This window comes from Panthera tigris, chromosome F3, assembly GCF_018350195.1.
Source record: "Panthera tigris isolate Pti1 chromosome F3, P.tigris_Pti1_mat1.1, whole genome shotgun sequence".
Taxonomy (NCBI): Eukaryota; Metazoa; Chordata; class Mammalia; order Carnivora; family Felidae; genus Panthera; species Panthera tigris.
In genome coordinates, this window is record NC_056678.1 from 48,937,891 (window position 1) to 48,963,419 (window position 25,529).

Genomic DNA, 25,529 nt, shown 5'->3' on the forward strand with positions numbered 1-25,529 from the left:
TATCTCAAAAAATGCATTTTGAAAATTTCTTTGAGTTCCATAAACAAGTTCCAGCACTGAATGAGTGAATAGATGCTTAAGTCCCTAATATACATATATATATATATTTTTTTTTTTTATTTTGTGGCACAGTTACTACTATGCAGTTCATTCTATAAGGACTTATCTGTCCATTCATCCATTTTATTCATCCTCTTTCCTTATGTCCTTATAAATCTAAGAAAATCAGTCCTTTGTGCCCTGAAGACCTTTTCTACACATATGCCTATATGCTGCCATTGAATTGAACCAATTGATATATTTTGACAAAGTTAGATCCATGGTGTTATTATCTATATATGCACACATTCTTGCAGTTTTCTTTTTAATTAATCTAACAGCCATAGTAGTTTAGGTAATCACCACATTGTTATGTGGCAAATCTTGATTGAAAGGAAATAGTTGAATGCACTAAATGGAGGGTTGTGTTTTGGTTCAGAATTTCTCTTTTTACAGAAGGTTTTGAATAATGTAAATGGAATTTATTACATTGCTAAACAAGCTTACACTCAGCAACACAAAGATATATAGTTCTTGAATTCATAATGTCATGAGAATATTCACTTATGATTTAAGAGTATATTACATCTCTATTAACTCCTTTTTATTCTCCCGGTAGGAGATTTTTAAGTACCTGATAAAATGAATAATTCTAAACAAATGACTTAAAAATTCAAGCTTTACATATTAAAAAAAGTATTCTTCTGGAGTAAAAAAAATGTTTTCTAAACCCTAAAAGAAACTTATATTGTTTTTGTGTATTTAAAACATTTTAGCCTTGAGTATAGCGATTAAAGGTTGATCTCTCCTGTCATTTGTTTCTCCCCAAATTTTAACTTCATTACTGATTTATCATTAACTTTTTTTACAAAAAAGGAAACCATTTTTTATGATTTCCAACTTGCTTGCCATTTACCAGTTTCTTATAAATCTCTGACTTTAGAAATCGAGGAAAAGAATCCTTGGCCATAAGACTATAGATTAACTTCTGAGCCTCATCAAAACATTTGAGAGTTGGTTCTGCAATATTCTTTGAGATGAGGTCCCTGGTACTGAAGTCAATGTTGATCTGTGGAAATAAGTTTGCATATCATTACATTAGTTTAATCAAGGAATACATGGTTTATACAGATGGTAGATGCACATATTATATAATTTCTTTTCTAAACACAAAGTTAATCTGATGCAAAACAGCAGAAAGGTCATACATTTATTTTCTGTAGTGTAGAACACATGTTTGGTTTAATTATATTTCCTAGGTTGAGAGGGTTGGCATTGACAGAGAACACAGATAAAGCCTTATTTTGAGATTATAAACAAAAATGGGACGGTGAAAAATCAAACAAGATATTTCATGTTTTTAAATTTCTTTTCCTGCAAATCCTTTTCCCTTAGTACTTTGACCCTAATACTTACAATGTACTCTCCATAGACAGAACAATAAATAGAACTTACTAGATTGGCTTCTACCAACCCATCCTCATTTTCATACTTCCCCTTGTTGTTTTCCCACACATCATTGCTTTTCATTCTGATTTGTGTTTCTTTTTGTTTACCAAAATAAAGCAAATAATATCCCCCTCTTCATTGACTCCCATGCCTTCCACAGAATAGATCTGTATGTGTATGCGTGTGTGTGTGTGTGTGTGTGTGTGTGTGTATCCCTGTCCCCATAACATTACTATACATGAGTATTCCCAGCAAGATCTAATAGAGATCTATTATAGTAGGCACACCATTCATCTGAAAATTTGTAAAATGCCCCAAACCTTCTTGTCAAGATAGTTGTCCAACTCTACACAAATTCCAGGGTATATTCTGTGAAGCAGAAAATTTCATATCCAAGTTTTCTAATTTAAATGGAAAATATTCATGAAGTGCAAAAGAGATTTGAATCATAGATTTAAAAACATGAAAGGCAGGTGCTGTATCTGTCTTATTCATCTTTCTATTTTCTGGTCTTTAGCAGAATATCTACCATATAATAAGAAATCAATAAATATTAGTTGAATAGAGTTAAAGTATCTCTTGGCAAAATGGAAGAGATTACAAAAATGCCATAATTTGGGGGTCTGGTAAAAGAAAGACTATAAATGATAATTTTTGCTTATTAAATGGAGGTTAAAAGAGGAGGACATACCTATAATCAAACCTTTCCTCAGCTACTTACTTGCTATTCATATGAATGAAGTAAGTTCTATCATTTCTTTTAATCTTCGATTTCCATGGTATAAAAGGGAATAGGAATAGCATCTATCTTAAACTGTTTCAAGGACTAAATGAGATAAGTAATATCAAAATATTTTAATATTGTTGTTCCAGGAAGAAAAAAAGAAGAAAAACTTTTAATTTGAAAAGAATCATGAAAAGGCCACTATTTGTTCACAGATGTTCTTTGTTGAGAGACGTCAGCTACTCAGTGATCCCACATCTGCACTTTTATTTCTCTGATCATCCTTTGCCATCATCCATCAAAGTCTCAGGTTCAATGCTGCAACTTGCTGAAGACCTCAAAACCTGGAATCAATTTCTTCTTCGTTATACAGGAAGATGGTACAGGACAGTGGAAAGACTTTGGGATAATTTTCTCATCTGTGTTCTAACACTTAGAACCTTGGTGACCAGAGGGGAGTTATTTTAGTATTTCTGAGCTCTACTTCCTCATGTTTAAGCTAGATAGTTCTTAACTGAGTTGTTACAAGGAATGAAACGAAATGATCCATATATTCACTGATTTCACAAATATTTATGAGTATCTATTATGTAAAAATGCTTTCTATACTTGGGAAAAGATAACCAACAACTAAATAAATAGCATTATTTTAGATTTAAACTTGAATGATGAGAAGAAGCGAGTCTTCTAAGGATCTGGGGCAAAACATTTCTGGCAGAAAAAAAAAACAATGAAAGCAAAGTCCCTGATGCAAGAATTTGTTATGTTCTGAAAAGCTGCTATGCCTGGATGGCTGGAGTATAGAGTGTGACAAAGGAAGTTCCTGTAATGAGAGTTGCCCAGGAGTCTTGTAGGGCTTATGTGAAGTGTAAAGAGTTCTTATTTTTCTGCTAGAAGCACTAGGAAGACCCTGAAGAGTTCTGAGGAGGGAAGTGGCATGATGCCATGTCATGAACCTAGTGTACCGCCTGCCTCATAGTGGGGATCAGTAAATAGTGGCCGACGTCAAGCTCTTGCAGTGGTTTTTAAACATCTAGGGTATTCTGTTTCATCAATCCTATCTTGTGTTGTGGGGATATGAGGATAAATATTGCCTGTTCCCTCCCTTAGCCATGCTGTTAATCGTTTAATGGCATCATCTGCAATTTGTTTAACTTTGTATCCCCCATAATAGTAAATATAGCAATTCGGCTCACTGAGGCATTCATTCATTGGGTGAGTTTTCACTGACGGCAGGGCTGGCGCGTGCCTGGTACACAGTGCTGGCTTATTCTTATTTTCATCAGACCTGAACACTTGCAGTAACTCCCCATTTCCTATTTGAAAACTCCAAAGCCTTGATTTTGGCATTCATGGACTTTACAACATAGTCCTACCTGATGCAATGTTTTCTCCTCTAGGTGTGCCCTGTGTTTCTACCAAGCTGGACACTTCCTTTCAAATTCCTTATATTTTCCTGCCTACGAACACTTTATTTCGTACCATCCTAGTCTAGCTGAGAGTCACTCCTTTCACCATCTTCTATGTCTGTAAGGCTACATTCAAGTACTATCCACCCTATGTCACTTAGGCTATATTTACATTTTGTGCATCCCTCTCTATGCCTTGAGCCATGTAAGGACTCAATAAATATGTACTGAATAAATAAAGTAAAAAAAAAAGTTTCTATATCTGTTAAAAATCGTGTTTAAATTTTGAAGAAAACTATTCCACTTCAGCATAATACCAATAATTAATGTTATTTATTAAAATAGGTTAAAATTGTTCTTCTGACTTACCTCTCTTATTTTTCTGACTTGTCTGTTTTCCTACCAAGGAGCTGCCAACATCAGCTATGATAGCTGAGTGATGAGCAGATATACTAATCCCAGGAGATAATTAGTAGTCTTAAGAGACTCTGTCTTGGCAATTCAGCTTAATGTCAGTGACAAAACATCACACCCACATGTTTGTATAAATGTCATTATTTTCCTCCAAGTGCTTCAAGCTCAAAACATAGGAGTCATCTCTGACATTTCTTCTTTCTCTCATCTCTCTCTATTTTTCCCCCTCATTTGCCTTTTCTTTTGTAATTTTGTAATGGTCCTTTTCACTCATATTTCTCCAGTTTAGTCTTTTATAATGGAATTTCTTTCCTAAATTATGAAATTTACCTCTAGTCTGATACCTCTTCTTATAATGTCTTTTCTTTCCCTCCTGAACATGTGAAAGCATAACTACACCAGTTTCACCAAAATATCACTTTCATTGTATGAATATTCAGCTGAAAACCCATTATTTTTAGTAACATAAGCTTTACATATCTTACCTTGGCATTTGAACTTCCTCACACCCAGAGTCCGATGCGCTGTTTCAAAATCTCCTACTTGTCCTTAGCAATATCTATAAAACTGGTCTACTTTCTGTTCCTGAAGGAACTCTTGTACCTAAAGCTCTTATTTGTGCTGTTTTCAGCATCTAAGATCCCTTTCACCCCCACGATTTTATTCTGTATAGATTTTCCTTACCTTTTATGATTTAGCTTAAGTTGAATGTCCTCTGGGAAGCCTTCCTTACCCACAGAAGGAAAGTCACTATAATTTCCTTATCATTACACACTATTTTGATTTAAAGTTTTTAAGATATTTGATTTCTTGATTAAACAGATTTAGGTACAAAGGCTTCTGTTAATATTAAGTATCCAATCTGATTATCAGAGAAAACAGATTTGTCACTACAAAGAGAATTCAATAGTTCATGACATGGAACTAACTCTTTTTGTATCTGTTGTCTTTTCCTTATTTATTTTGCTAATTCCCTTTTTGTTTGCATGCCTCCCAAAATATGCATTCTTTCATCTATACGAAGTCTTCTCTCCCTAGATGTTTTCCTTGATTACTCTGTTTTCATCCCTGGCAAAATATTTGGACACTGACATTATCTCTAAAATAATCATAATGATATTTAAATATGATTATTTTAACTGTAAATAATAATTGTTGCTATTTATTAAATATTAGTACCGATATACTAAGTCTTTATATGGCTGTCTTATGTCACGTGCACACTACTATAAGATATACAGTATTATTATCCCCATTTTTCTGAGGGTAAAAACTAATAAATATTTGAAAAAGTAGGCATTTCATTTGTAATCTTTCCTAGAACTTATTTATTTGAAATATTTTATTGAGTGGGTGCTTAGAAGTTGTGTGAAGGATCTGAAGAGGTGATTAAAGTGAAAAGTCCATCAAGAAGACAGATTTTGAAAAGGCAGTTCAAAGGAAATGAGATTTTAAGCAAATCTTTGAAGTACTGTCATGAATAGAGATTAAGAAAGGTAATTGTAGATGGGTGGGTAAGCCAGAAGAAGCCTGGTGGGGTTTGAGAGGAGGAAAGACAAGAACCTGGAGAGGCATGAAGGCACCAGATTATGTGGGACCTTGTAGTTCTCATTAAAGAATTCTTACTTGGGGCGCCTGGGTGGCTCAGTCGGTTGAGCGGCCGACTTCGGCTCAGGTCATGATCTCGCGGTCCGTGAGTTTGAGCCCCGCGTCGGGCTCTGTGCTGACAGCTCAGAACCTGGAGCCTGTTTCAGATTCTGTGTCTCCCTCTCTCTGACCCTCCCCTGTTCATGCTCTGTCTCTCTCTGTCTCAAAAATAAATAAACGTTAAAAAAAAAAAAATTTTAAAGAATTCTTACTTAACCTGAGAGCAAGGAGGAGAATTTTAAGTAAAGGGGTGATGTACAAACATGTTTGGAAAAACAACAACAACAACAAAAAAACATGCCACTGGTTGCCATGTGGTGTGATAGCTGGGTGTGTTTAAAAGGAAGAAAAATGAAAAAAAAATATCAGAAGTTCAGGTGGTCGGTGATGGTGAATTCAACTGTGTAATTAGTGGGACATGCACATATTTTAAAGATATCTAGAAGGTAAATGGGTGGAGCTTGTGATTGAATAGTGAGCTGGGATGAGGGACAAAATCTTTAAGAATGGCTGGATTTTAACAATATTCTGAAGAATGAGGTGACAGAAAGTGTTGATGGATTGGACATGGGGTGTGAGTGGAAGAGAAGAATCAAGGATGACTACCAATTATTTCACCAGAGCAAACAGAAGAACAGAGTTGCTATTAACTAAGATTGGGAGACTCAAGTAGAAGATAGTTTTGAACACAAAATCAGGACTCAGACTTGAATTTGTTAAGTTTGAGCTGCCCTTTAAACATTTTTTTAATGTTTATTTTATTTATTTTTTTATTTTTGGGAGGGAGAGAGACAGAACATGAGGTGGGGGGAGGGGCACCGAGTGAGAGGGAGACGCAGAATATGAAAAAGACTCCAGGCTCTGAGCTGTCAGCACAGAGCCCGACGTATGGCTTGAACTCATGAACCATGGGATCATGACCTGAGCCCCAGTCGGACCCTTAACTGACTGAACCACCCAGGTGCCCCCTTGAGCTGCTCTTTTAAAGAAATAGAACTAGAGGAAATTCCTGGCAGAGTGAATGTAAGCAGAAAGTAAGTCAGTCAGAGAAAGACAGATATTATATGTTTTCACTCATATGTGGAATCTGAGAAAGTTAACAGAAGACCATGGGGGAAGGGAATTGGAAAAAAGTAGTTTCAGACAAAGAGGGAGGCAACCATAAGAGACTTAAATACAAAGAACAAACTGAGTGTTGATGGAGGTGCGGGGGGGCGGGCAGAAGGGGAAATGGCTGATGGGCATTGAGGTGGGCACTTGTTGGGATGAGCACTGGGTGTGGTATATAAGCAGTGAAACATGGGAATCTACCTCTGAAGCCAAGAGCACACTGTATAAACTGTATGTTAGTTAACTTGACAATAAATTATATTAAAAAAAGAAAAGAAATGAGGATTGCCTTCCCTCATTATAGTGTATGTTGGGTTATGGGTCTGCACAGCAAAAGCAATTGTTAAAGAGCAGTCAGTAAGGAGGGAAGAGATCAAGTCTTAGAAGTCAATTAAAGATAGTATTTCAATTAAGAGAGAGTGATCGGGGCGCCTGGGTGGCTTGGTCGGTTGGGCGTCCGACTTCGGCTCAGGTCACAATCTCACGGTCTGTGAGTTCGAGCCCCGCGTCGGGCTCTGTGCTGACAGCTCAGAGCCTGGAGCCTGTTTCGGATTCTGTGTCTCCCTCTCTCTCTGCTCCTCCCCAGTTCATGCTCTGTCTCTCTCTGTCTCAAAAATAAATAAAAGTTAAAAAAATTAAAAAAAAAAAAAGAGAGAGAGTGATTAATTTTGTTAAATGCCCCCTGAAAAGTCAATTTGGGTGAGATGTGAGAATTAAGCTATCAAAATTGTCACGTCTTTTCTTCTCAAAATGCCTTGAATTTTCAGTAACCGGTGGAAGAAGTGAAAAATGTTGGGCCTAATATATATATTCTGACATAAATTTCTTTAAAAGAATCACTTCTGGGGCATGTCTGTCAACCATACCCTCAACTTTGCATTCATTTCAACTATGATTTTTGGCTGAGTTCTACCAGAAAATACATGGATGGATTTCTATATCAAAAAGTAAGACAGAAAAGGTGTTGAGCTCAGAGTAGACCAAAAGTGAGATCCATCAGGAAGTGGCCTTCTAAAGATGCACACTTTCCAATTGTATGGTATTGAGGGACTCCTGAATTGCTTGGGAGTTACAGGGCAGCTTAGACTTCGCTGAGCAGTCAAACTAGTAGGTCCAGAGCCTGGGCTGAACAGTGTGTCAGTTGAGGAAATAAACAGAGATCTATTATTTCCTAATATGATAGTTACTTGCATTGTGTTTGTAAAGATACTCTTTAGTTTCAAGGACTCCTTGAAATACAATATTTAATATGCTTATTTTTCAAAAGATTATAAATTATCTTAGATATCTGAGACCACTGCACTGTCAATCTCAGAAAACAAGAATTGTGGTTCTTCCAGAATGACAGCTGAGATGTCATCACAACCATTTAGAGGCTTTTAAATTCTGTCAGTTTTGAAAAGGCCTTGACACTGGTGACATTGACAGCAATCCATTGCATTAAAATGACTGCCTTCTGAATGATGTTTGTGGTAGTTGTTTAAAAACAATTTTATTCTTAAGATCCAGAATATTTTAGTACCCATGTGATTTTGTTAACTACAAGGCATGCCAGCCAAATTCCTCTTTGCTACACCAGTGGTTTTTAAATTCTTTTGGTTTTCAACAAATTATTTTATCAGGAAGAATACATTTTAAAGTGTACCATTTGGCTTTCCTGTGACCCTAAACTGTGCTTTATATAATTTTACATAATTTGAATGAAAAGTTTTCAATTGTGTTCTCACATTCAAATTAGATAGCCTTGTCCTCATTTAGAAAGTATAGTGTAGCAGGAGACTGTCCTTATGCAAAGGGTGTGTGCATGCATATGTAAAACACCTTACTAAAACGGAGCAGGCAGCATCTCAGACCTCATTCACAACAGAGCTTAAAAATTACTATTCAAATTAAAGCCGCCTATAATCATGTTTTTGGTTACATAATTCTATTTAATCACCACTAACACCTCTTCTATTACTTCATTTTTGGCATCATTAAAGGCACACGAATATTCTGAAATATATTCTCAAGGGGCTATTAAAGTTGAAAATAGCCAAGCCTGTAACATCTAGAAGGAATTCATCCCTGCACAAGACTTTATCCTTTTGTTCTTATTGGCTTTAGAGACAGAAATAAGTGACACGAATCGGGAGGTAATGCTAACATCTCAAACTGGGCAAAGAAACAAAAGAAATCATAACATATGAAATCGCACAAATTGCTAAAAATAATGTACTTAATATGTATGGACAATGTATAAGGATTGCTAAAAATAGACATACATAAGCAAAGCTATCTGGAACAGCTGCAGGGGAGTCAGATTGACTGGCTTCATTCAACAGCACAAACATACTAATCCAAGATTAATTTCAGTAGCACAGGGATCCATGGAAGTTCAAAAAACACCTGAGTATTTCTGTTTTCCTTTTTTTTTGTAAGAGAGAGCGAGAGTGAGAGAGCTTTTGCGTGCATGTGTGAGTAGGGGAGGAGCAGAGGGAGAGGGAGAGAGAGAATCTTAAGCAGGCTCCACACCTAGTGCACAGCCACATGTGTGGCTCGATCCCACAAACCGTGAGATCATGACCTGAGCCGAAATCAAGAATTGGATCCTTAACCTACTGAGTCACCCAGGCACTCCTGACTGTTTTCTTTTTGAGTTGAAATGTAGCAACCAATTTTTCAGAGGCCCGAAATGATACTGCAAATTATTTGGAAGAAATACTCCCACAACTCTTTTTTCTCTTAATGCCATATTTGAATCTAAGCTTCATAGCTTAAGAAGTTATACAAATTAAAGAGAAATAAAGCTTTTGTTAGAAAGGAAGATAGACTCTATGTGCCAAGATAATTTTATACTTTTGCCTTTAGCATAAACATCAAGGTTTCTGGGCTATTTTGCAAACATATAAGATAAATAGATCTGAAGAAAGGAATTTGAAACCTAAAAGCATGGGCTGTAGACCTCTCGCCTCGTGGTCTGTTGTATCTTAATGATGCAGGGCTCATTACTTTTTCTCTAGGGCTCAGTTCATTTTCATCCGTACAATGTGGATGATTGTGATACCTCCGTAAGATAGTGACAACGACGATCGGATGAGAGTCCACGTAGAAGCACTGTGCACATGTTACTCATGGGTTTCTTTAGCTGTGTTTTCCTCCCTTCCTCCTACCCCACCTCCTCCTCAATTTGCTCCTTTTTCTCCTGTCTCTCTCTTTCTTTTTCATAGACCCTTTATTTTCAGAAGCAGAAATTATTGGGCTCCAGGAGGTGAATTACCCCAGTTTGCACTGCGACATACAGTACTAGGCTTCCTTCCCTACTGGACTAGCTTCTAGGCACTGGCTGATCCTTTTCTCCGCTGTTCTTCCTTTCCTTTCTTCCCTCCTATTGTGTTTTATTTCCCTCTATACTCCCATCACTGGTCAAAGCTCATGAATTACTTCTTTTGAGATATATTTTATCACCCCCTAGAATCGGATTTTCCTGACGCATGCTACCACATTACCTGTATTTCCCTACTGCAACTCTCATGGAAGCTTATTGTAATTATTTTTTAACTGGAGTCCTCCCATCAAAATGGTTAGCTTTACCTGTTCAAGGATTCTTTCCTTTTTCTTATCTGCACCAGCATGATTCCTGACATGTATTAGACACTTAGTGATTAGTGCACCAAAGTTAGGAAATTAATAAATAAGCAAACTCATTATATCTGGAGATGATTCTAGAGTTGGGGGGGGCACTGTTGATAAGCAGCAACTTGTGGGGTAGGACAAAAACATCAACACACTGGGGAAATGGCACTTAAAAATGCAAAGAAAAGTTTTGAATGTAAGATGGAGAATACAAAATTGGCAAGACAGTTATATCCAGAAGTGCTTCTAAATGCCCATTTTCATGGGCTTCTCTCTACCAATAATTCATGTATCTGTTTCCTTAGCTCATGACTCCATTTAAATCTAATCTTAAAATAAAGGCCTTATCTCAATATCTTGTCTCACTACTATTCAATTATTATATCCTTCTAGGTTTAATGCAAAGAGTTTCCTCTGTGACTTTTTTTGGTTTTGCACTTAATCATTTGTTGCCTTGCTATTTTTTCCTAGTTCTATAAATTTCATTTTTAAAAACCCAACTAGATTCAAAGTTTTTTTGAGTCAAACCATAGTTTCAACCTATTTTATTTTCTTGCATTTCCTTATCAAGCCGCCTGCTTCACATAACATATTGCTTTATACTTATGTGTGTGTGTGTGTGTGTGTGTGTGTGTGTGTGTGTTAATTCTGTTCTCCAGCCTAGACTGAGCTTCTCTTCCATGGAGGTACTTTATCATATATGAGGGTGAATAGTAGGCACAGAATAAGCATTTACTGTTGTGAAATAAAATATGCCAATAAATAACATTATACTGCCTTAAAAATAAAAGCAAAAACCAGACACAGATATTTTAAAAAGTGTCCTGCACACTACTCATTAAGATACCTTCTTCTTTATGACTATAGTTCCTGCTTTGTCTTATGAATTATGGTGTCTTCACATTTAATAAATACATTTAACAATTAAGTACCTCACACCAATATCCTTTGACTTAAAAAACTGCCAATGTATTTGTTCCTGGATTGAATAATCCAGGATAATATGCAGTTGGATTTTGAATTTATATAATTTTAAACATCCCACTGTTGTATGATTTAGAACATTTTCTAATATCACAGAATGATGACATAAACATTTCTCTCTTTAATCACATATTTTTCCATCCTGACCAATTTTCTTTTCAATATAAAGGAATGATATAAACATAATATATATAAGTGATATAGACATAACATGAATATTTAAAATATGTCAGTGTCTTAGCTAATACAAAAATATTATTTGAATTTTTTTTGGAGATTTCCATTCTTTTGAGACGAAGTATTATTTTCTTAAAATTTCCAAATATTATGAAATATTATGAAATTCTTTCCAAATTAAAGGAAGAATGAATACAAGTTTAAGAACTTTTCCGTTACCACCTAAAGGTACGTAATGTGTGTTAAGTAGAAAATATTGCTTGAAAATATTTTAACATTATTAAAAATAATTTAAAAATATTGCTTGTCTAATAATTTTCTCATTTTCAAATCACTTACTTAAAATACTTGGGTCATACTTTTTTTTTCCTCAGCATTTTCTTCTAAAATTATTCAGGTATAGTCCATTCAATAAGTAGTACTTTTTATTTGAAACTAGTGATTTGCTAACATGTTTGTATAATGGTTGTTTTCAGGTTGAAACTATAGCCCATAAGGCTATAATGTGACTTGTTTTTTTTTTCAAAAAGAAAGGGATTACAATTTCTTAAAAGCTGTTCTGCATAATGTAAACCATTGACATGTGGTCCCATTCATCATTCTCATGTGTGTTCTGTGGTTGTTACATGCTTGTTTTATAAATGCTTTCTTAGATGAGGAAACTGAGGCTCAGAGAGATAAAGCAGCTTACCACAAAATTACAGGATTTGAATTAGATCTAGGTATCTCTAAATTTCCAATTTTCCATTACATCACACTAACTCTCTTTTAGTGTAGAAACCAAAGGAACTGTAACACTGTAAGTGAGAGGGCATAAAGGCCAGTTACAATTATTATCATTTCTCTTAGAGACCAAGAAGTTCATTTTTTTTGCTGTTTTGTTCAACGTGCTGTCTTTGCCTGGGAAACTGAGAACCATTAGTAATGTCAATTTATAGACAGGGATTGTTTATTGTAAATTTAGTATAATCTAATTGTAAATTGTCTAAGTGCATAAATTAAAAATTGTTAAGTTATGATAGCAACTTTATAGATGAGGAAATAAAGACACAAGAAGTGGAAAAGAAAATAAACAGGAATTAATAGACATTCGGATAAGATGACTTTGCCATTGTCCTTTACTTTAGGGTTTGCTACCAAGGAAATTGGTTATAATTTTGATTCTTTGTAAGAGTCACTTGTACAACTACAACCGTATAACAAAATGGAGAATATTTTCATATAAATCTCATTCTTAAGTAACTGTTTTTACTTATGAAAATCATGTCTTCCAGCTTCCATATCAAATATATCACCTCATCTTGTTAAGTCTGCCTACTAGATAAATCTAGAATACTTCCCATCTTTTCTTTATCTTTACTGCTGCCTATCCAACTTCACCCCCCACTTCTCATTAGCAATATCAAAATGTTTGCAGTTTCTAGAAAACACCGGGAAGCTTTGTACCTCCATGTTGTATCACCATGTCCTCAGTCTGAAATATTCTTTCTTCAAATGCTGACTTGATATTACTCTTTTCATGACATACATTTTTCATGTGTAAATTACCCTGAAAAAACATCCCCTAACTCTCCAGATTTGATCACTTTTCCAGTGTGCTAAAATGAATTTTAAATGTGGCTTTATTATTATATTGCTTTTTGTATATTTGGCTGGTTTTATTACAAGTCACTATCTTCTGTTTCATCACTTCACTGTGTGGACAGGTATTCAAAAAATAGATTTAATGACTCAACATACTCGCAGTTGTAATAAAATTAAACTAAAGCTGATGGACTACAGGGAAATATCTTGAAGACTGTGATTGGTATATAATATAAGAGGCAAATGCCCTTTAGTAATTTGGGAATTGAAATTTAATAATTTGTTGAAATAGAAACAACTAATGGCAAATAATAGGAAAGATAATGACTATTTCAAATATATATATATATTTCTTTGTTTTCAGTGAATTTTGTCATATTCAATAAAAACATTTTTAGACACTTCAAGGAGAAAACATAATCTACTACTTGAAAAGCAGTCATAAATTTAGTTATATTTATTTAGCCAATTTAATTAGATGGACAAATTATAAAAAGCTGTAAAATTCTTATATCCTAAAATAATGACTGTGCTGTTTGTTTAAATTATTACTGTGTAAATTTATTTTAGAAGACAAGACTAGGAAAACAAAACTGTTTTGTCAAAATTGATAATTTATTATATATTGTAAGATTGAATGAAAAGGTGGCATTTCTTATTAGAAGACTTTTCATGCAAATGTTTGAGAATGTTATTCTAAAACAATCACTGTTAATTAGATGAATTCATAAAGAAGAAAAAAATCTGGCTTTCAAATCAATATCACAATAAATAGGATATCTTTAGAGCTGATTTCAAAGCCTTTTAGGGAATGACACATTAATCAACTTGACAAATCTCATACACTATATTTTCAATTTTCCAGAATTATTTATTGATTCTTAGATGGTGACTGGGAAATGAATGTTAAAATAGCTCCACAGCAGTTAAAAATCCACCCCCTGCCTTCACCACCCCATGAATTCAAGGCTGTGCTTTAGTGGCTCATATATATGCCTGTAAAGTTATACTAGCCAATGTATGCTGCAGTAATTAATGTCCAATTAAAACTTGAACTACTGCTACAGCAACTTTATGTCCTGGACTTTCCAAAAGTGTTTTCATTTCACCTATTTTGTTCTTTGTCCCCATAAGTACAATAACCCTTCTCACACCATGAATCCTAATTTTGGATCAGAAAATATGATAACTGTCCCTTTGGAGGAAACTGATATTTTACCTCTATTAGAAAAATGACTTGTACCAGAAGTTTCTATTTGGTACTAGTAATGCAGTGTAGCTTTCTGTTTGCTATTTATGCATTAAAACTCTTTGCTTACAGGATATCATCAGCGGGGAACGGAAGTGGTTTTAAATTATAAATTGCTTAAACTTTAAAGTAAAATGTTAAAGGGGTATGTGAAGATGATCACAGTTTTGGTTCTGAAAATGAAATCAAATATAAATGAGGTGTTACACACATTGAACACTTTTTGGGGAGCTATTATCAGTCTTTCCAGGTTTCTTTCTAAGGCGTTTTCTACTTTCCTGACCTTAAAGCAGCGCAGGTGGGTCCTGATCACATAAAACAATGCCTCACACCTTTGGCTCATTTTTGCCATTAAAGAAATAAAGGTAAGCAAACACTTCTTTTGAAAAATAAGACATTACATGCCATAATGTGGACATCCAAACTACTAAAAATGAAGATTCATAATGTTGGTTAGTAGCTGTATTCCCCCCACATATTATTCTTAATTTGTTAAATAAATTATTCTACTCTAGAATTCTATTCCATGTTGACTACCATGATTTACAACAGGAAAAACCAAAGTGAGCTTGAAATGCAACAACACATTTAAATAGCATTTCTGTAGGATTAACTTTAGAGCAATTTAACTTAAGACAATAAATACTATTTTTCAAGAGTATGAATGTCGTGCTAAAGAAACAAAACTTCTGGTCAAAGTTTTGGTCAAAGAAACAAAACCTGGCACATAACAGGTGTTGAAAAATATTTGCTGAATCAGTGAAAGATAGGATCATCTTAAGACACTTCTATTGGAGTTTACAGACATTTTCAATTTGAATACATAGCGACAATTTGATTTCCCTTTAGATAGATTTAGTGTCTTATAATTGGGAGCAGATTTGCTAGGAGATGAATATTCACTATTCTAGAATATTCTACTCACCTCTTTAGGGGCATCAGCTTCAATGAATTCAGAATAAATCATCTTGGCTTTAGAAGCCATCTTTTCTGCACTTTCTGTTTTTTTGAAGTCTTCACAGGCAAGCCAGAACTCAACATTTTCTTCACTAAACTCTGATTTTAGAAATGTTCGAAAAGCATCTAGACCAGCTGTAAAATACAAAAGAGAAAAATTTAAGAAACATTCAGTGCAGTATACATAACCAATATGAATACGTTGTATGATATGAGCATTTACTTAGTATTCAGTGGCAAATGTTTATCATCCTTCTATATATACTTATGTTTTTGTCTTTAAGTGTAGAAACCTTATTTTTGATCAGTAATCATAAACATAAAATAGTCTTGTCTTTATGTATCCAATTAGCTCCACTAACAATTAGCTCCACTAACAAAGAAAACCTGTACTTTTCTTTCTAGATCTGAAATGTCTAGGAGTTGCGTTTAGGGGAAAGTCTTTTTTTTTAATGTTTATTTATTTTTGAGAGAGAGAGAGAGAGCAGGGGAGGACAGATAGAGAGGGAGACACAGAATCCAAAGCAGGCTTCAGGCTCCGAGCTGTCAGCACAGAACCCAACACGGGGCTTGACTCACAAACCATGAGATCATAACCTGAACCAAAGTTGGACGCTCAACTGAGAGAGCCACCCGGGCACCCGTAGGGTAAAGTCTTGATAGCAGTTACTTTATGGGAAACTGCATAGGCTTTAGCTTTCTACACCCAATGCACTAAGCCCAAATGAAGCTAATGATGTTAAAAGCAATTTCAAGTAAGAATATCTTTGTTACCTTGAGTTGGTGAGGAAGCACAATTTGATGCTAAGGGATTAGATTGTGTGGGTTTGGGCTCAAAGCAAAGAAGGAAGGACTGGCATTTATTAATTTTGGATGAATATATTGGCCAATTCTAATCTCTAACCCAGGAAAATAATGGGCAAAATACTTGGAGTGAATGCTTTTCCTCTTGATGTGGCGATAGGCAATTATAAGTCAATGAGGCAAATAAATGGGCTTTTCCCCAATGTTACCTTAAACAAAACACTGATGTCCCTCCAATCTCCCTCATGGCACCTACTGTAACATAGCCTGTTCATGGTGTTTTTCTCCTGCTCCCATGTATTCTCCTGAGCATGGATTTGTTCAGAAACTTTAGACCAGGGGCTGCAAATAGGCCCACATACTTGCAGGCTGTTTACTTTGCCTTGATTAGTATATGCTATTTCCTTTGAATTTAATAACAACAGCTAGAGCTTGCAGCCTATGATTCCCATATGCCTTGTCTCTCCCCATCATTTTACTTTCAGTCAAATTTACACATGTGTTATTCCTTGTTCTCATAGATATTTGAGTTTATGACCACCTGTTTAAACTGTTCTTTTCTTTATTTTTTCATCAAAATATGCCCTGAAATATTCTTCTTTGGCATATATAGAGCTCATTCAAGAAGGTAATTCTTGCTAAATTGTTTAGTGATGAGAATGGTTAGGAGTGTGCTTTTTGTTAGCAGGTAAGAAAAGTCATTATCAGATTCCCGCAGTGGGTGGACTAAGCCAGTACCTTGAGTTCACATTATGCGGTTTCATAGAGTGTACCCTTCTGAGGTTGGTAGTTGTTTATAAATGAGACTATGGATCTCTCTGAGGAGGAAAATATACATCAGTGCTTTTGCCTCTGGGAGGGATCTTGTCTCTGGGAGGGTACGTTGGTGGCTTTCTCTTCCATGTGCCACGAGGGTCCCCAAGCTTGTCCTCAAAGCAGCTCTTCCCTGACTGTGTGCTTAGAGACCTGATCCTTCAAGTTCCAAAGCTGGGACTAATAAGCTTGTGGAGAATCAGGGGAAAGGGAAAATTAACTAGTGAAAAAGAAAATGTTAGAGATAGTTTATGAAAAAGAAGCCAAAGTCAGTTGTTTGTAGGTTGCTGCAGGTACGAAGCAAAATGGTTTAGTGAAAGAAAATGGGAAAGGCTTCAAGGGAGCAAGATTAAAATGTCTAAAAACACTGGATTAAAAATAGATTTAACCATTTTTTTATTATTTGAAATAGCGTTGAAATAACAAGTCATGGCAAAAGGTTATCAGGTACCAATTAAAATTCTCAGTAGAAATATTGGAGAGTGTGGATGTCGTTAATATGTGATCACTATAAAAAATTCAATTAACTGCACATTTATTGCATTTAAAAATACATCCAAGAAGCTTCTGTGACACAAATTTAGGTTATAAAAATCCTCTTAGTAACAGTCAATTAAAATTTCCATGAGTTTTGTCCAAACAATGATGAATTTGAGGGGTCAAAACAGAATTGATGCTAAAATCTATTTTATATAGAGAATGAAGTATACTTTAAGGATACGGGAAGAATGTAGATTCCTGTCTGGCAATATTTTATATGTGTGTCGTTAAGGTATATGAGGCTTCCTCCCAGTGAGAATTATCTAAATGCATCTTAGAGAGATGGGAAGTTAGAGATCAAGAAACTTACTATTTTCTCACATCCTACCATTTTAACGAAGGACCACTCTGAGAGCAATTATCGGCTTCTCTCCCCCTGCCATCACTAGGTTTAGGGCACAATGGAACAGAATAAACAGCTAAAACGAGTTAGCTATCCTTGTCTTGAACACACTATTTTACTGAACTCTGCTTCTATTCTATGTATACAATATGAACGATCAAAAAATGTCATGTGACTTTGGAATAATATGCTACATATGATTAAAATGATATCATCTGAGAGCACTCTCTACAAATTGGAATGGCTACTGGTTAGACAAATGGAATAAACAATAGGTGTTGAAACCTATCTGAGAGCCTATGTGTGGTACCTGTAAGACATATCCCCAAGATGACAAAATAACTAGATAATTTGGTGAAATCATTTAGCTGTTTAAAGCATTAAGAAGCATTTTCTTTTTGTAAGCTGTTTTTGGGATTACAAAAAGCAAAAACCAACAGCTACTCAAATGAATCTGTGTGTCTTCTACTCTATGTGGGCACGAAATAAAAAAGATCAGGAGATATGTTGAGGAAAGCATTTGCCTTCAGCTCAACATCTTCTATGCCTCTGTTCTGTGGTGTTGGCCCCTGAATCTCCCCTTCTCTGGAGCCAGCCGGATCACCACCTGCAGAGATACTTTCTTAAGGCTTTTTGTAAACCTGATCTGTCCCACTGGTTATACACTTAAGTAGAAAAGAAACACGCCGTTCAAAACTTATAAAAATGTAATTCCATATCTTTGATGTCTTTGGTATATGTTCTTAATTGGATTCTAGGAGCAACGTGGATTCTTTTATGTCTATGCTTTAGGAATTAGTTATTTAAGAATCATAAAATCAGAATAATTTTGTTTAATCCAATCCAATTTTATATATGAATAAGCAACTATGAAAAATTCAGCGAACTTTATTATGTTTTAAACTTTTCTAGGGACGGCTGGGTGGCTCAGTCGGTTAAGCATCTGACTTCGGCTCAGGTCATGATCTCACAACTGGTGAGTTCGAGTCCACTGTCGGGGCTCTGTGCTGACAGCTCAGAGCCTGGATCCTGCTTCGGATTCTGTCTCCCTCTGTTTCTGCCCTTCCCCCATTCATGGTCTGTCTCTCTCTGTCTCTCAAAAACGAATAAACGTTAAAAAAAAACTTTTCTAATATTCTGATATTTACTTAACAAATTTAAAGTGGAAATTCCATCTGATTAGTACCAACAATACTAAATTTTAAATATTTTAAAATATATGTCTCTGTAGTGCCATTTCTTTTTCCTGTATGCAATAGAACTGCTGCAAAGCAAAATTATCTATAAGAGAAACAGAAGTTCCAAATGATTACTTTGAATCAAATTCTAGGGTATTTTATTTATAATTGGCCCAAATTGCCTTATTGAGCCGTATTAAATATAAATATAAACATCCACACAGGTACATATTAATACATTTAAATATGTTTTTGTTTTCACTAGAAATTAGAATATCAGTTGGAATAAATACTTTAAAAAGTTTTTTTAGCTTCCAAGACATGAAAAAGCAAGTCATTTATTTCAATTTTCAACTTTTCAATAGTTTGTGTATTTTTTTCAACTTGTAGCAAGAACAGTCATTATACATACATCAAATGATAATGAGTACAAAAAAATGACAAATTTCTCACTTCCTATTTGGGATTTTCTTTTTGTGTTAACGTTTTGAGTTTCTATAATCTTGTCTTATTTTAAGTCCAACCTAATTCCATTTAGGTTTGAGACCTAAATTTGTGAGACTGTTGGAAATCTTATACTTCAAATATTGATCAAACTCATATTTTATGATGACTACAATGTTCAGAATTTAATGATTTACTTTTAATCATTATATTTTTAAACTTAGCTGTATCTTACCTTGATTGGTTAAAAGTGTGTCCATATTTTCAGACCACGCCATTGTTTCTGTTGTTGGTGACCTGTAGAAACAACATCTACCCTTGACAATAGCATTGTGATCTTTTTCTTCTATAACCTACAGTAATATGTGAGATATGTGTATTTGTTGAGTTATGTAATTTAAAAGCACCATTAATCAAACTGCAAAAGGTAAGCAAAAATTATTTAATGTTTTTCATAGTGGACAGCAATAGCAACATAAAGTGGTATATAATTTGATATCAGCAAATTACTTATTAATGCTTAAATGTTATTAATATTTGTAAATTCTTATATTCTAATAAAGGTGCAAAGGAGATATTGCTCATGGTTCTATGAAGTATATTGAGTTTTTCTCAACTATAAATATATTAATTGTTAATTTACATGGCATTACTCTAGTCTATTTCTGAAAAGTTTTCATGATAGCAGTAGTGATAAGTGAACTATTTTCTGAGTTTTCACAATATATAAAATTATCCATGTCATAATTGTGTATATCAAAAAAGTAAAAGAAAATTTCAGTTAAGAATTTCTAACATGTGATGATCTTGAAAGTATTTATTTATAGTATTTTGAGAAGATTTTACCCCACTCTGAGACAGACCTTATTTCTCCTAAGACTGGTATGCTTCCCATTCTGGGATGATTTATTTAAATCTAGGTATCTGTCAGGACAGAGTAATATCTTTTCCAAGGAAGTCAAAAAATTTATAGACTTAAGTCTTCTGAAGAAGGTATACTTTTGGGGATATGATGTAGAAATAGTAAATCAGGTTTAAGATATAAATTTTCTGAGATGCAAATATATCATGCATTATTCCCCTTAATAAACTAAGATCCTGATGAGATAAGCTCCCAACCATAGAAAGCATCTGCTACCCAGAAAAAAAACTTAGATCATGTAGCTGTGATGTGCAAATGACCTACTTATGGAAATGCATGGGCTAATTTTTGAAAGTTTTTATTAAAACAATTGATAATAAAATAGAGTCTCATTTCTAGTAATTCTTATAAATTTTACATTTGCATGTTAAGGTGACTAATCTTGAATACGCTTTGTGAAGTGATCTCTATGCTTTTATATCTATTACTTCCTATAATTTGCTGCCATTTTTATTATTTGTGTTGGGATTGAGTGTGCTTTCTTCTGTGGTTGCAGATGTGGTTGTATTTTCAGATAATAATGGCTGTCCTCATTAGAGGGTGCATAGAGAGGGCTCTGTGACTGGGAATTCATTTTACTATCTTCCATTACTTACATTTCCTGTCTGAGATTTCTTTGCTGGTGGTAGACAGATGATTTTTCTTTCTCCCTTGATTTATTAAATCTTAGGGACACAAGATTTTCTGTGAAACCATTTTGAAATTGTGGGTTTTCATTTAAATGGACACTTAAAAAATTTAGTTGTTCAATTTCTATTTTTCATTAATGGAGAATGGGACTGAAACTTAGATTTAAATCTACATTGAAGAGCTTTTGTGCACTATAAAACCTGTTACTCTAACAAGCTTATGTGATAATTCATATGACTCACATATTAGATCTTGTAAGAATTCTACCAAATAGTGCTAAAATCATCACATGGTCTCCTAATGTGCACACGTCTAAAAATATATCTATTTGAAGACTGATATTTAGTGGTTAACAGATTATTTTTAAAAAGCCTACTTTCCATGAGTGGAATACATGTAAGTGAACAGGGCAGTGAGGAGTTTTAAGACAAAGCTTGGCTGCACAGTACACCCGCTTTGAATGAGGAACAGCTACCAAAAAAAAAAAAAAAAAAGCACACATACACACACACACAAAAACAAACAAACAAACAAACAAAAACCACTGAGAAAAAAAACCACTGAGAAAAAACCACTAGGCAAAAAGCATTCAGGGATGAAAATACACTTCCCCCATTGTGTAGGTTCTCTGATGAAATATTGTTATTTTCCACCACCAAGAACAGTATGTCTGGTCAAAAAAATGTTTGTTGAACATAGAAACAAATAATGAAGGAATGACCAAACCCCAAATAGTGGCGGGTATTAAAACCTTCAGTGGGGGCAGCGCAATGGCTTTCAAGATGCTGGTAGATGACAGTGATAAGACGATTATTGAAAGTTATAGTTGAATGGCATTAGCATCAAAGCGTGTAATGGTGGAAGGAAGAGGAGACATGGTGCGAAAGCATCACTGGGAAGCGACAGACTACAGACCTCACTCCCATCCCTAAGAGATGTGAAATTGGAGAAAATGGACAAAATCCATTCTGAAGTCATCAAGGCAAGTCATGTCATTTAGGGAGAGCCAGATTTTGCATACACTGAAAGCAAAAGGAATGTTCAGTGAAGACCTTATCAGAAGTAAAGGAGTTTTAGGAATGGAAGTATTGAAGTAAATGGTAGCTATTCTAGTTATCTTCATTAGTGTAGGAAAACAGTAAAAACAAAAGAAGAAAACAAAGTCTGCAAATGGTGTGATACCAAGGACAAGAGAAAAAATGTAATGTTTTGAGTTAAAGAGATATACTAGAATATAATTTTCTACAGATAGAGAATGTTATAGGTAACAGAATTAGAGATACTGGGATATTCTAGTATTATTTATGGTCCACCAAATGCTGCATTATTATAAAAGGTAAATTTGCCTTTCAGCTCTCTGAAAGAATACCTCTGCAGGTGTGTGATAATTCCTGGAATGCTCTCAGCTCACAATTTTCTAACCTATTTCAAGTTTGACTTGAAAGGTTCAATTTTGACTACCTGATATGATGGGAGGGTTGGTGGTAACACAGTATTTACTTTTCAGAAGCTAGGTGAAATGCAACTATTTAAAGAAATAATGTTCTTAATTTTCTGTTTAAAATTTTAACTTCCGGGTTGATTGTATATTTATAATTCTGTGGAAGAGTAAGTTATTGTTATATATGAATAAGCTGAAAGACAATATTTTTAGTAGCATCAAAATGTACAACAATGTATTGAGTGTTTGCAATCTATACCACATGGTGTTCAGCATGTCATATACTTTACCTTATTTAATCTTATAAATGACAATGTGTTTTAATCCTATGTTACAAATGAATAAAGAGCCTCAGAGATGCTAATGACTGGCGCAATACCTTGCATATACTAATAGGCAGTTAGAATTCAAGCACAGGTATATCTCCTTATGACCCAAACTCTTTTTACACTTCTTCCTTGAATGAATAGGTCAATATGCATATGCGTGTACTTTGTTCATGTTTTGGAACATTTATAATAAATAATTTGAAATTGCATTTTCTCTGATAGAGTTTATTGCATTTCACACAAATATTTCCTCTAAATAATAGCTGAATTGCAGTAATTGCGGACTCAATAGAAACTTTTCAGAAGACAGATTCTTAAATGTCACACGTTATCAAATGAAAATAGGACATTTCTCATGTTAGACGTGAGAATTATGTTTTATGTTTTAAAAAATGCAACTATATAAATGTTAAGAAAGAAACTAGCGAATTCAAATTGGTGAAAAAAAGAAGGTGGCTAATTTAAAAATGTACTAACTTGGTTAAATTTTACTTGACACGTGTTACCTTGAAAAAATGGACAATGTGCCTCTCTGCTATTTCTCTCTGTTTTTAAATTTTGTTTTGATTTTAGTTTTAACTCGAACAGAGCTTTTGTCTGACTGTCTGAGTGTGTGCATTTCCTGAATAACTGTGATGCATAATCAGAGTAACTTTTTGTATGTGTATGATTTGCCATGAAAATTCACCATGTATCTGGAGCCAAAATTGCACTTAGTGTTTCATGGGGTTTTGGCTGATTTCCTTTCTGTTTCCTTCATTAAGCGAACACCATCAAGGCCAGCAGTCCCCATATTATGTGTCCGGAGAAGAGCCAGGCCAGATGGGAACTGCGTGAAAGCTACCAGTTATCTTGCTAATTGTGCCAGCTAGAACCAGTTGTATTGCATTAAAAAATGTGGAATCCAACAACTTAGCTGTTCACACTCAATTAGCAGTGTGCTGGAGAATGGGAAATTCAAGCAAGGGGTCCATGTGCTCTAGGAAGTGACAGCTGCTTCCTTACCCAGCACTTAATATCTGTTTTCAAATTTCTCAATAAATATTGCAATAATGAATAATTTTTGCAAGGATCAGACATATCTATGTCTCGAACTCTTAACATTTCATTATTTTGAAAAGCTTCACATAAAGAAAGCTCACCGGTTTTTCTCCCTTTATAACCTTGCTTTATATTAGCAAATATAAAGAACTAACTGCAAAAGCAAGTCATGAGCTGTTGACATATTTTAGAAAAGAAGAAGAAATCAATAGAGAAAGGGGAAGAAAATCAATCAGTAAGAAAGACAACAATTAGCATATTTATCAGAAATGAAGGAAACAAAACATCGAGACTAATGAAGGCTCAAGTGTTTCATTTGTACCTCTTCTGAGATAAAAATAGCTTTAAAAGGCAACTCACTTCACTGGCATTTTTCGTTCCACTGTCTGACTGTCACAGATGATGTCGAATTTCTCTTTCTGACTGATCTTCAAGCTGAAGGTAATGTGACAGCAGGAACATTACAATTAGTATGCAAATACCTATCCCCTGGGTTACAAATTGGCATTCTTTAAATCATGCTATGCTCAGCTCTTTTCATTTTGTTGTTAACTTTTCACTGGTCAAAACACTTAAACTTCTAAGTAACAAATAACTCATTGAATAAATGTGACATTTCTCTGAGTCTGTGGCATAACTGAAATAAATTCCATTTGAAAGTTTGGTTCCTAAAATTCATATACATCCATTTACAAGACAACTATTGTTCATAGGAGGTTAAATCAACTCAGAAAAAAAGTATATAAAATTTAATATTTGTCTTTAGGTATTTCATCGATCATTTTTTCCCTCTGTTCTTTGATTTTCAGAGAGTCTTAGGAAGACTGTACTTTTAATACGCTTATCTTCAACAGCTACGTAGGTTTAAGTATTTTTACAATTTTACTCATGGACTAAAATATTCTAGTACGAGGCATTATGTTTTTTTCAAAATGTATTCACTTTCACTTTTTTTTTTTTTTTTTTTTTTTACCTAAACACATGTATCTCTATTTCTTTTAACCATGAATCTCTTGGTATGTTCTGCCAATGTTTCTTTATGTAACGCTGATATTTAAGTTCATAATGTTTGAATATATTTATTAAAATACAGACCATATATTGTATTTTTGTTTGTAGTCAAAGTTCTTTACATGTAACCTGGTGCTTCATCAAGCCTTTATCTCAATATAACAAAGTTCTTCAGTAAAAAATTGCACCAGTCTATATTTATGACCTTCAAAGTAAATTTAACACTCCTGAAAGATTGATGATTTTCAGGGTGGGAGAAAGAAAGGAGTCAGAAGACAGCAGAAAATCTGCTTCTCCCTGACTTAGCATTGAAGCATCCCCATTTAGTTGATCTATAGAAATGCCTGAGGGCGCCCAGTATGCAAGTGGCCCTGGGCTAATGAGATTGACAGAAGTAGGAGAGATGACCCAGAAAGTCAGTGTATCATTAAGAAGGGTTGTCATCAATTAGCTCAATTCATTTTGTTAATTCAAGCACCATTAAGTAATGTTCTTATGCAAAAACTAAATCATTAAACATATTTAGACTTTTTGTTTTGCTGAAGGGGTATAATGAAGTACTAACTTTATAATATATACTCGAACATGCAGACTTTGGAAAAAATAAACTGTCAAAATGTAAAGACCCTCTTGGTAAAAGCCATGCTAAGCCTGTAAGACACACAAGCAGGAGTA

The 25,529-nt window shown here is 34.5% G+C and overlaps 1 protein-coding gene across 1 annotated transcript; it reads right to left on the minus strand.

Annotated features, from left to right (window-relative positions):
- Positions 1 to 904: 904 nt before the first annotated feature.
- RGS21 (regulator of G protein signaling 21) lies at positions 905 to 24,214 on the minus strand. The gene is made up of 4 exons (XM_007072829.1): positions 24,204 to 24,214; positions 19,716 to 19,792; positions 15,327 to 15,493; positions 905 to 1,108 (listed from the first exon to the last, which is right to left on the minus strand). The coding sequence occupies exons 1-4, from the start codon at positions 24,212 to 24,214 to the stop codon at positions 905 to 907; spliced, it is 459 nt and encodes a 152-aa protein (XP_007072891.1).
- Between the last annotated feature and the right edge of the window lie 1,315 nt (positions 24,215 to 25,529).

What these genes read in the sequence shown, in the direction of transcription:
- RGS21 (XM_007072829.1), bottom strand. An exon ending in CACACTTTTAACCAATCAAG is followed by an intron (nt 15,494 to 19,715) that starts GTAAGATACAGC and finishes TGTATTTTACAG; the next exon opens with CTGGTCTAGATGCTTTTCGA. An exon ending in AAGCTGATGCCCCTAAAGAG is followed by an intron (nt 1,109 to 15,326) that starts GTGAGTAGAATA and finishes TTATTTCCACAG; the next exon opens with ATCAACATTGACTTCAGTAC.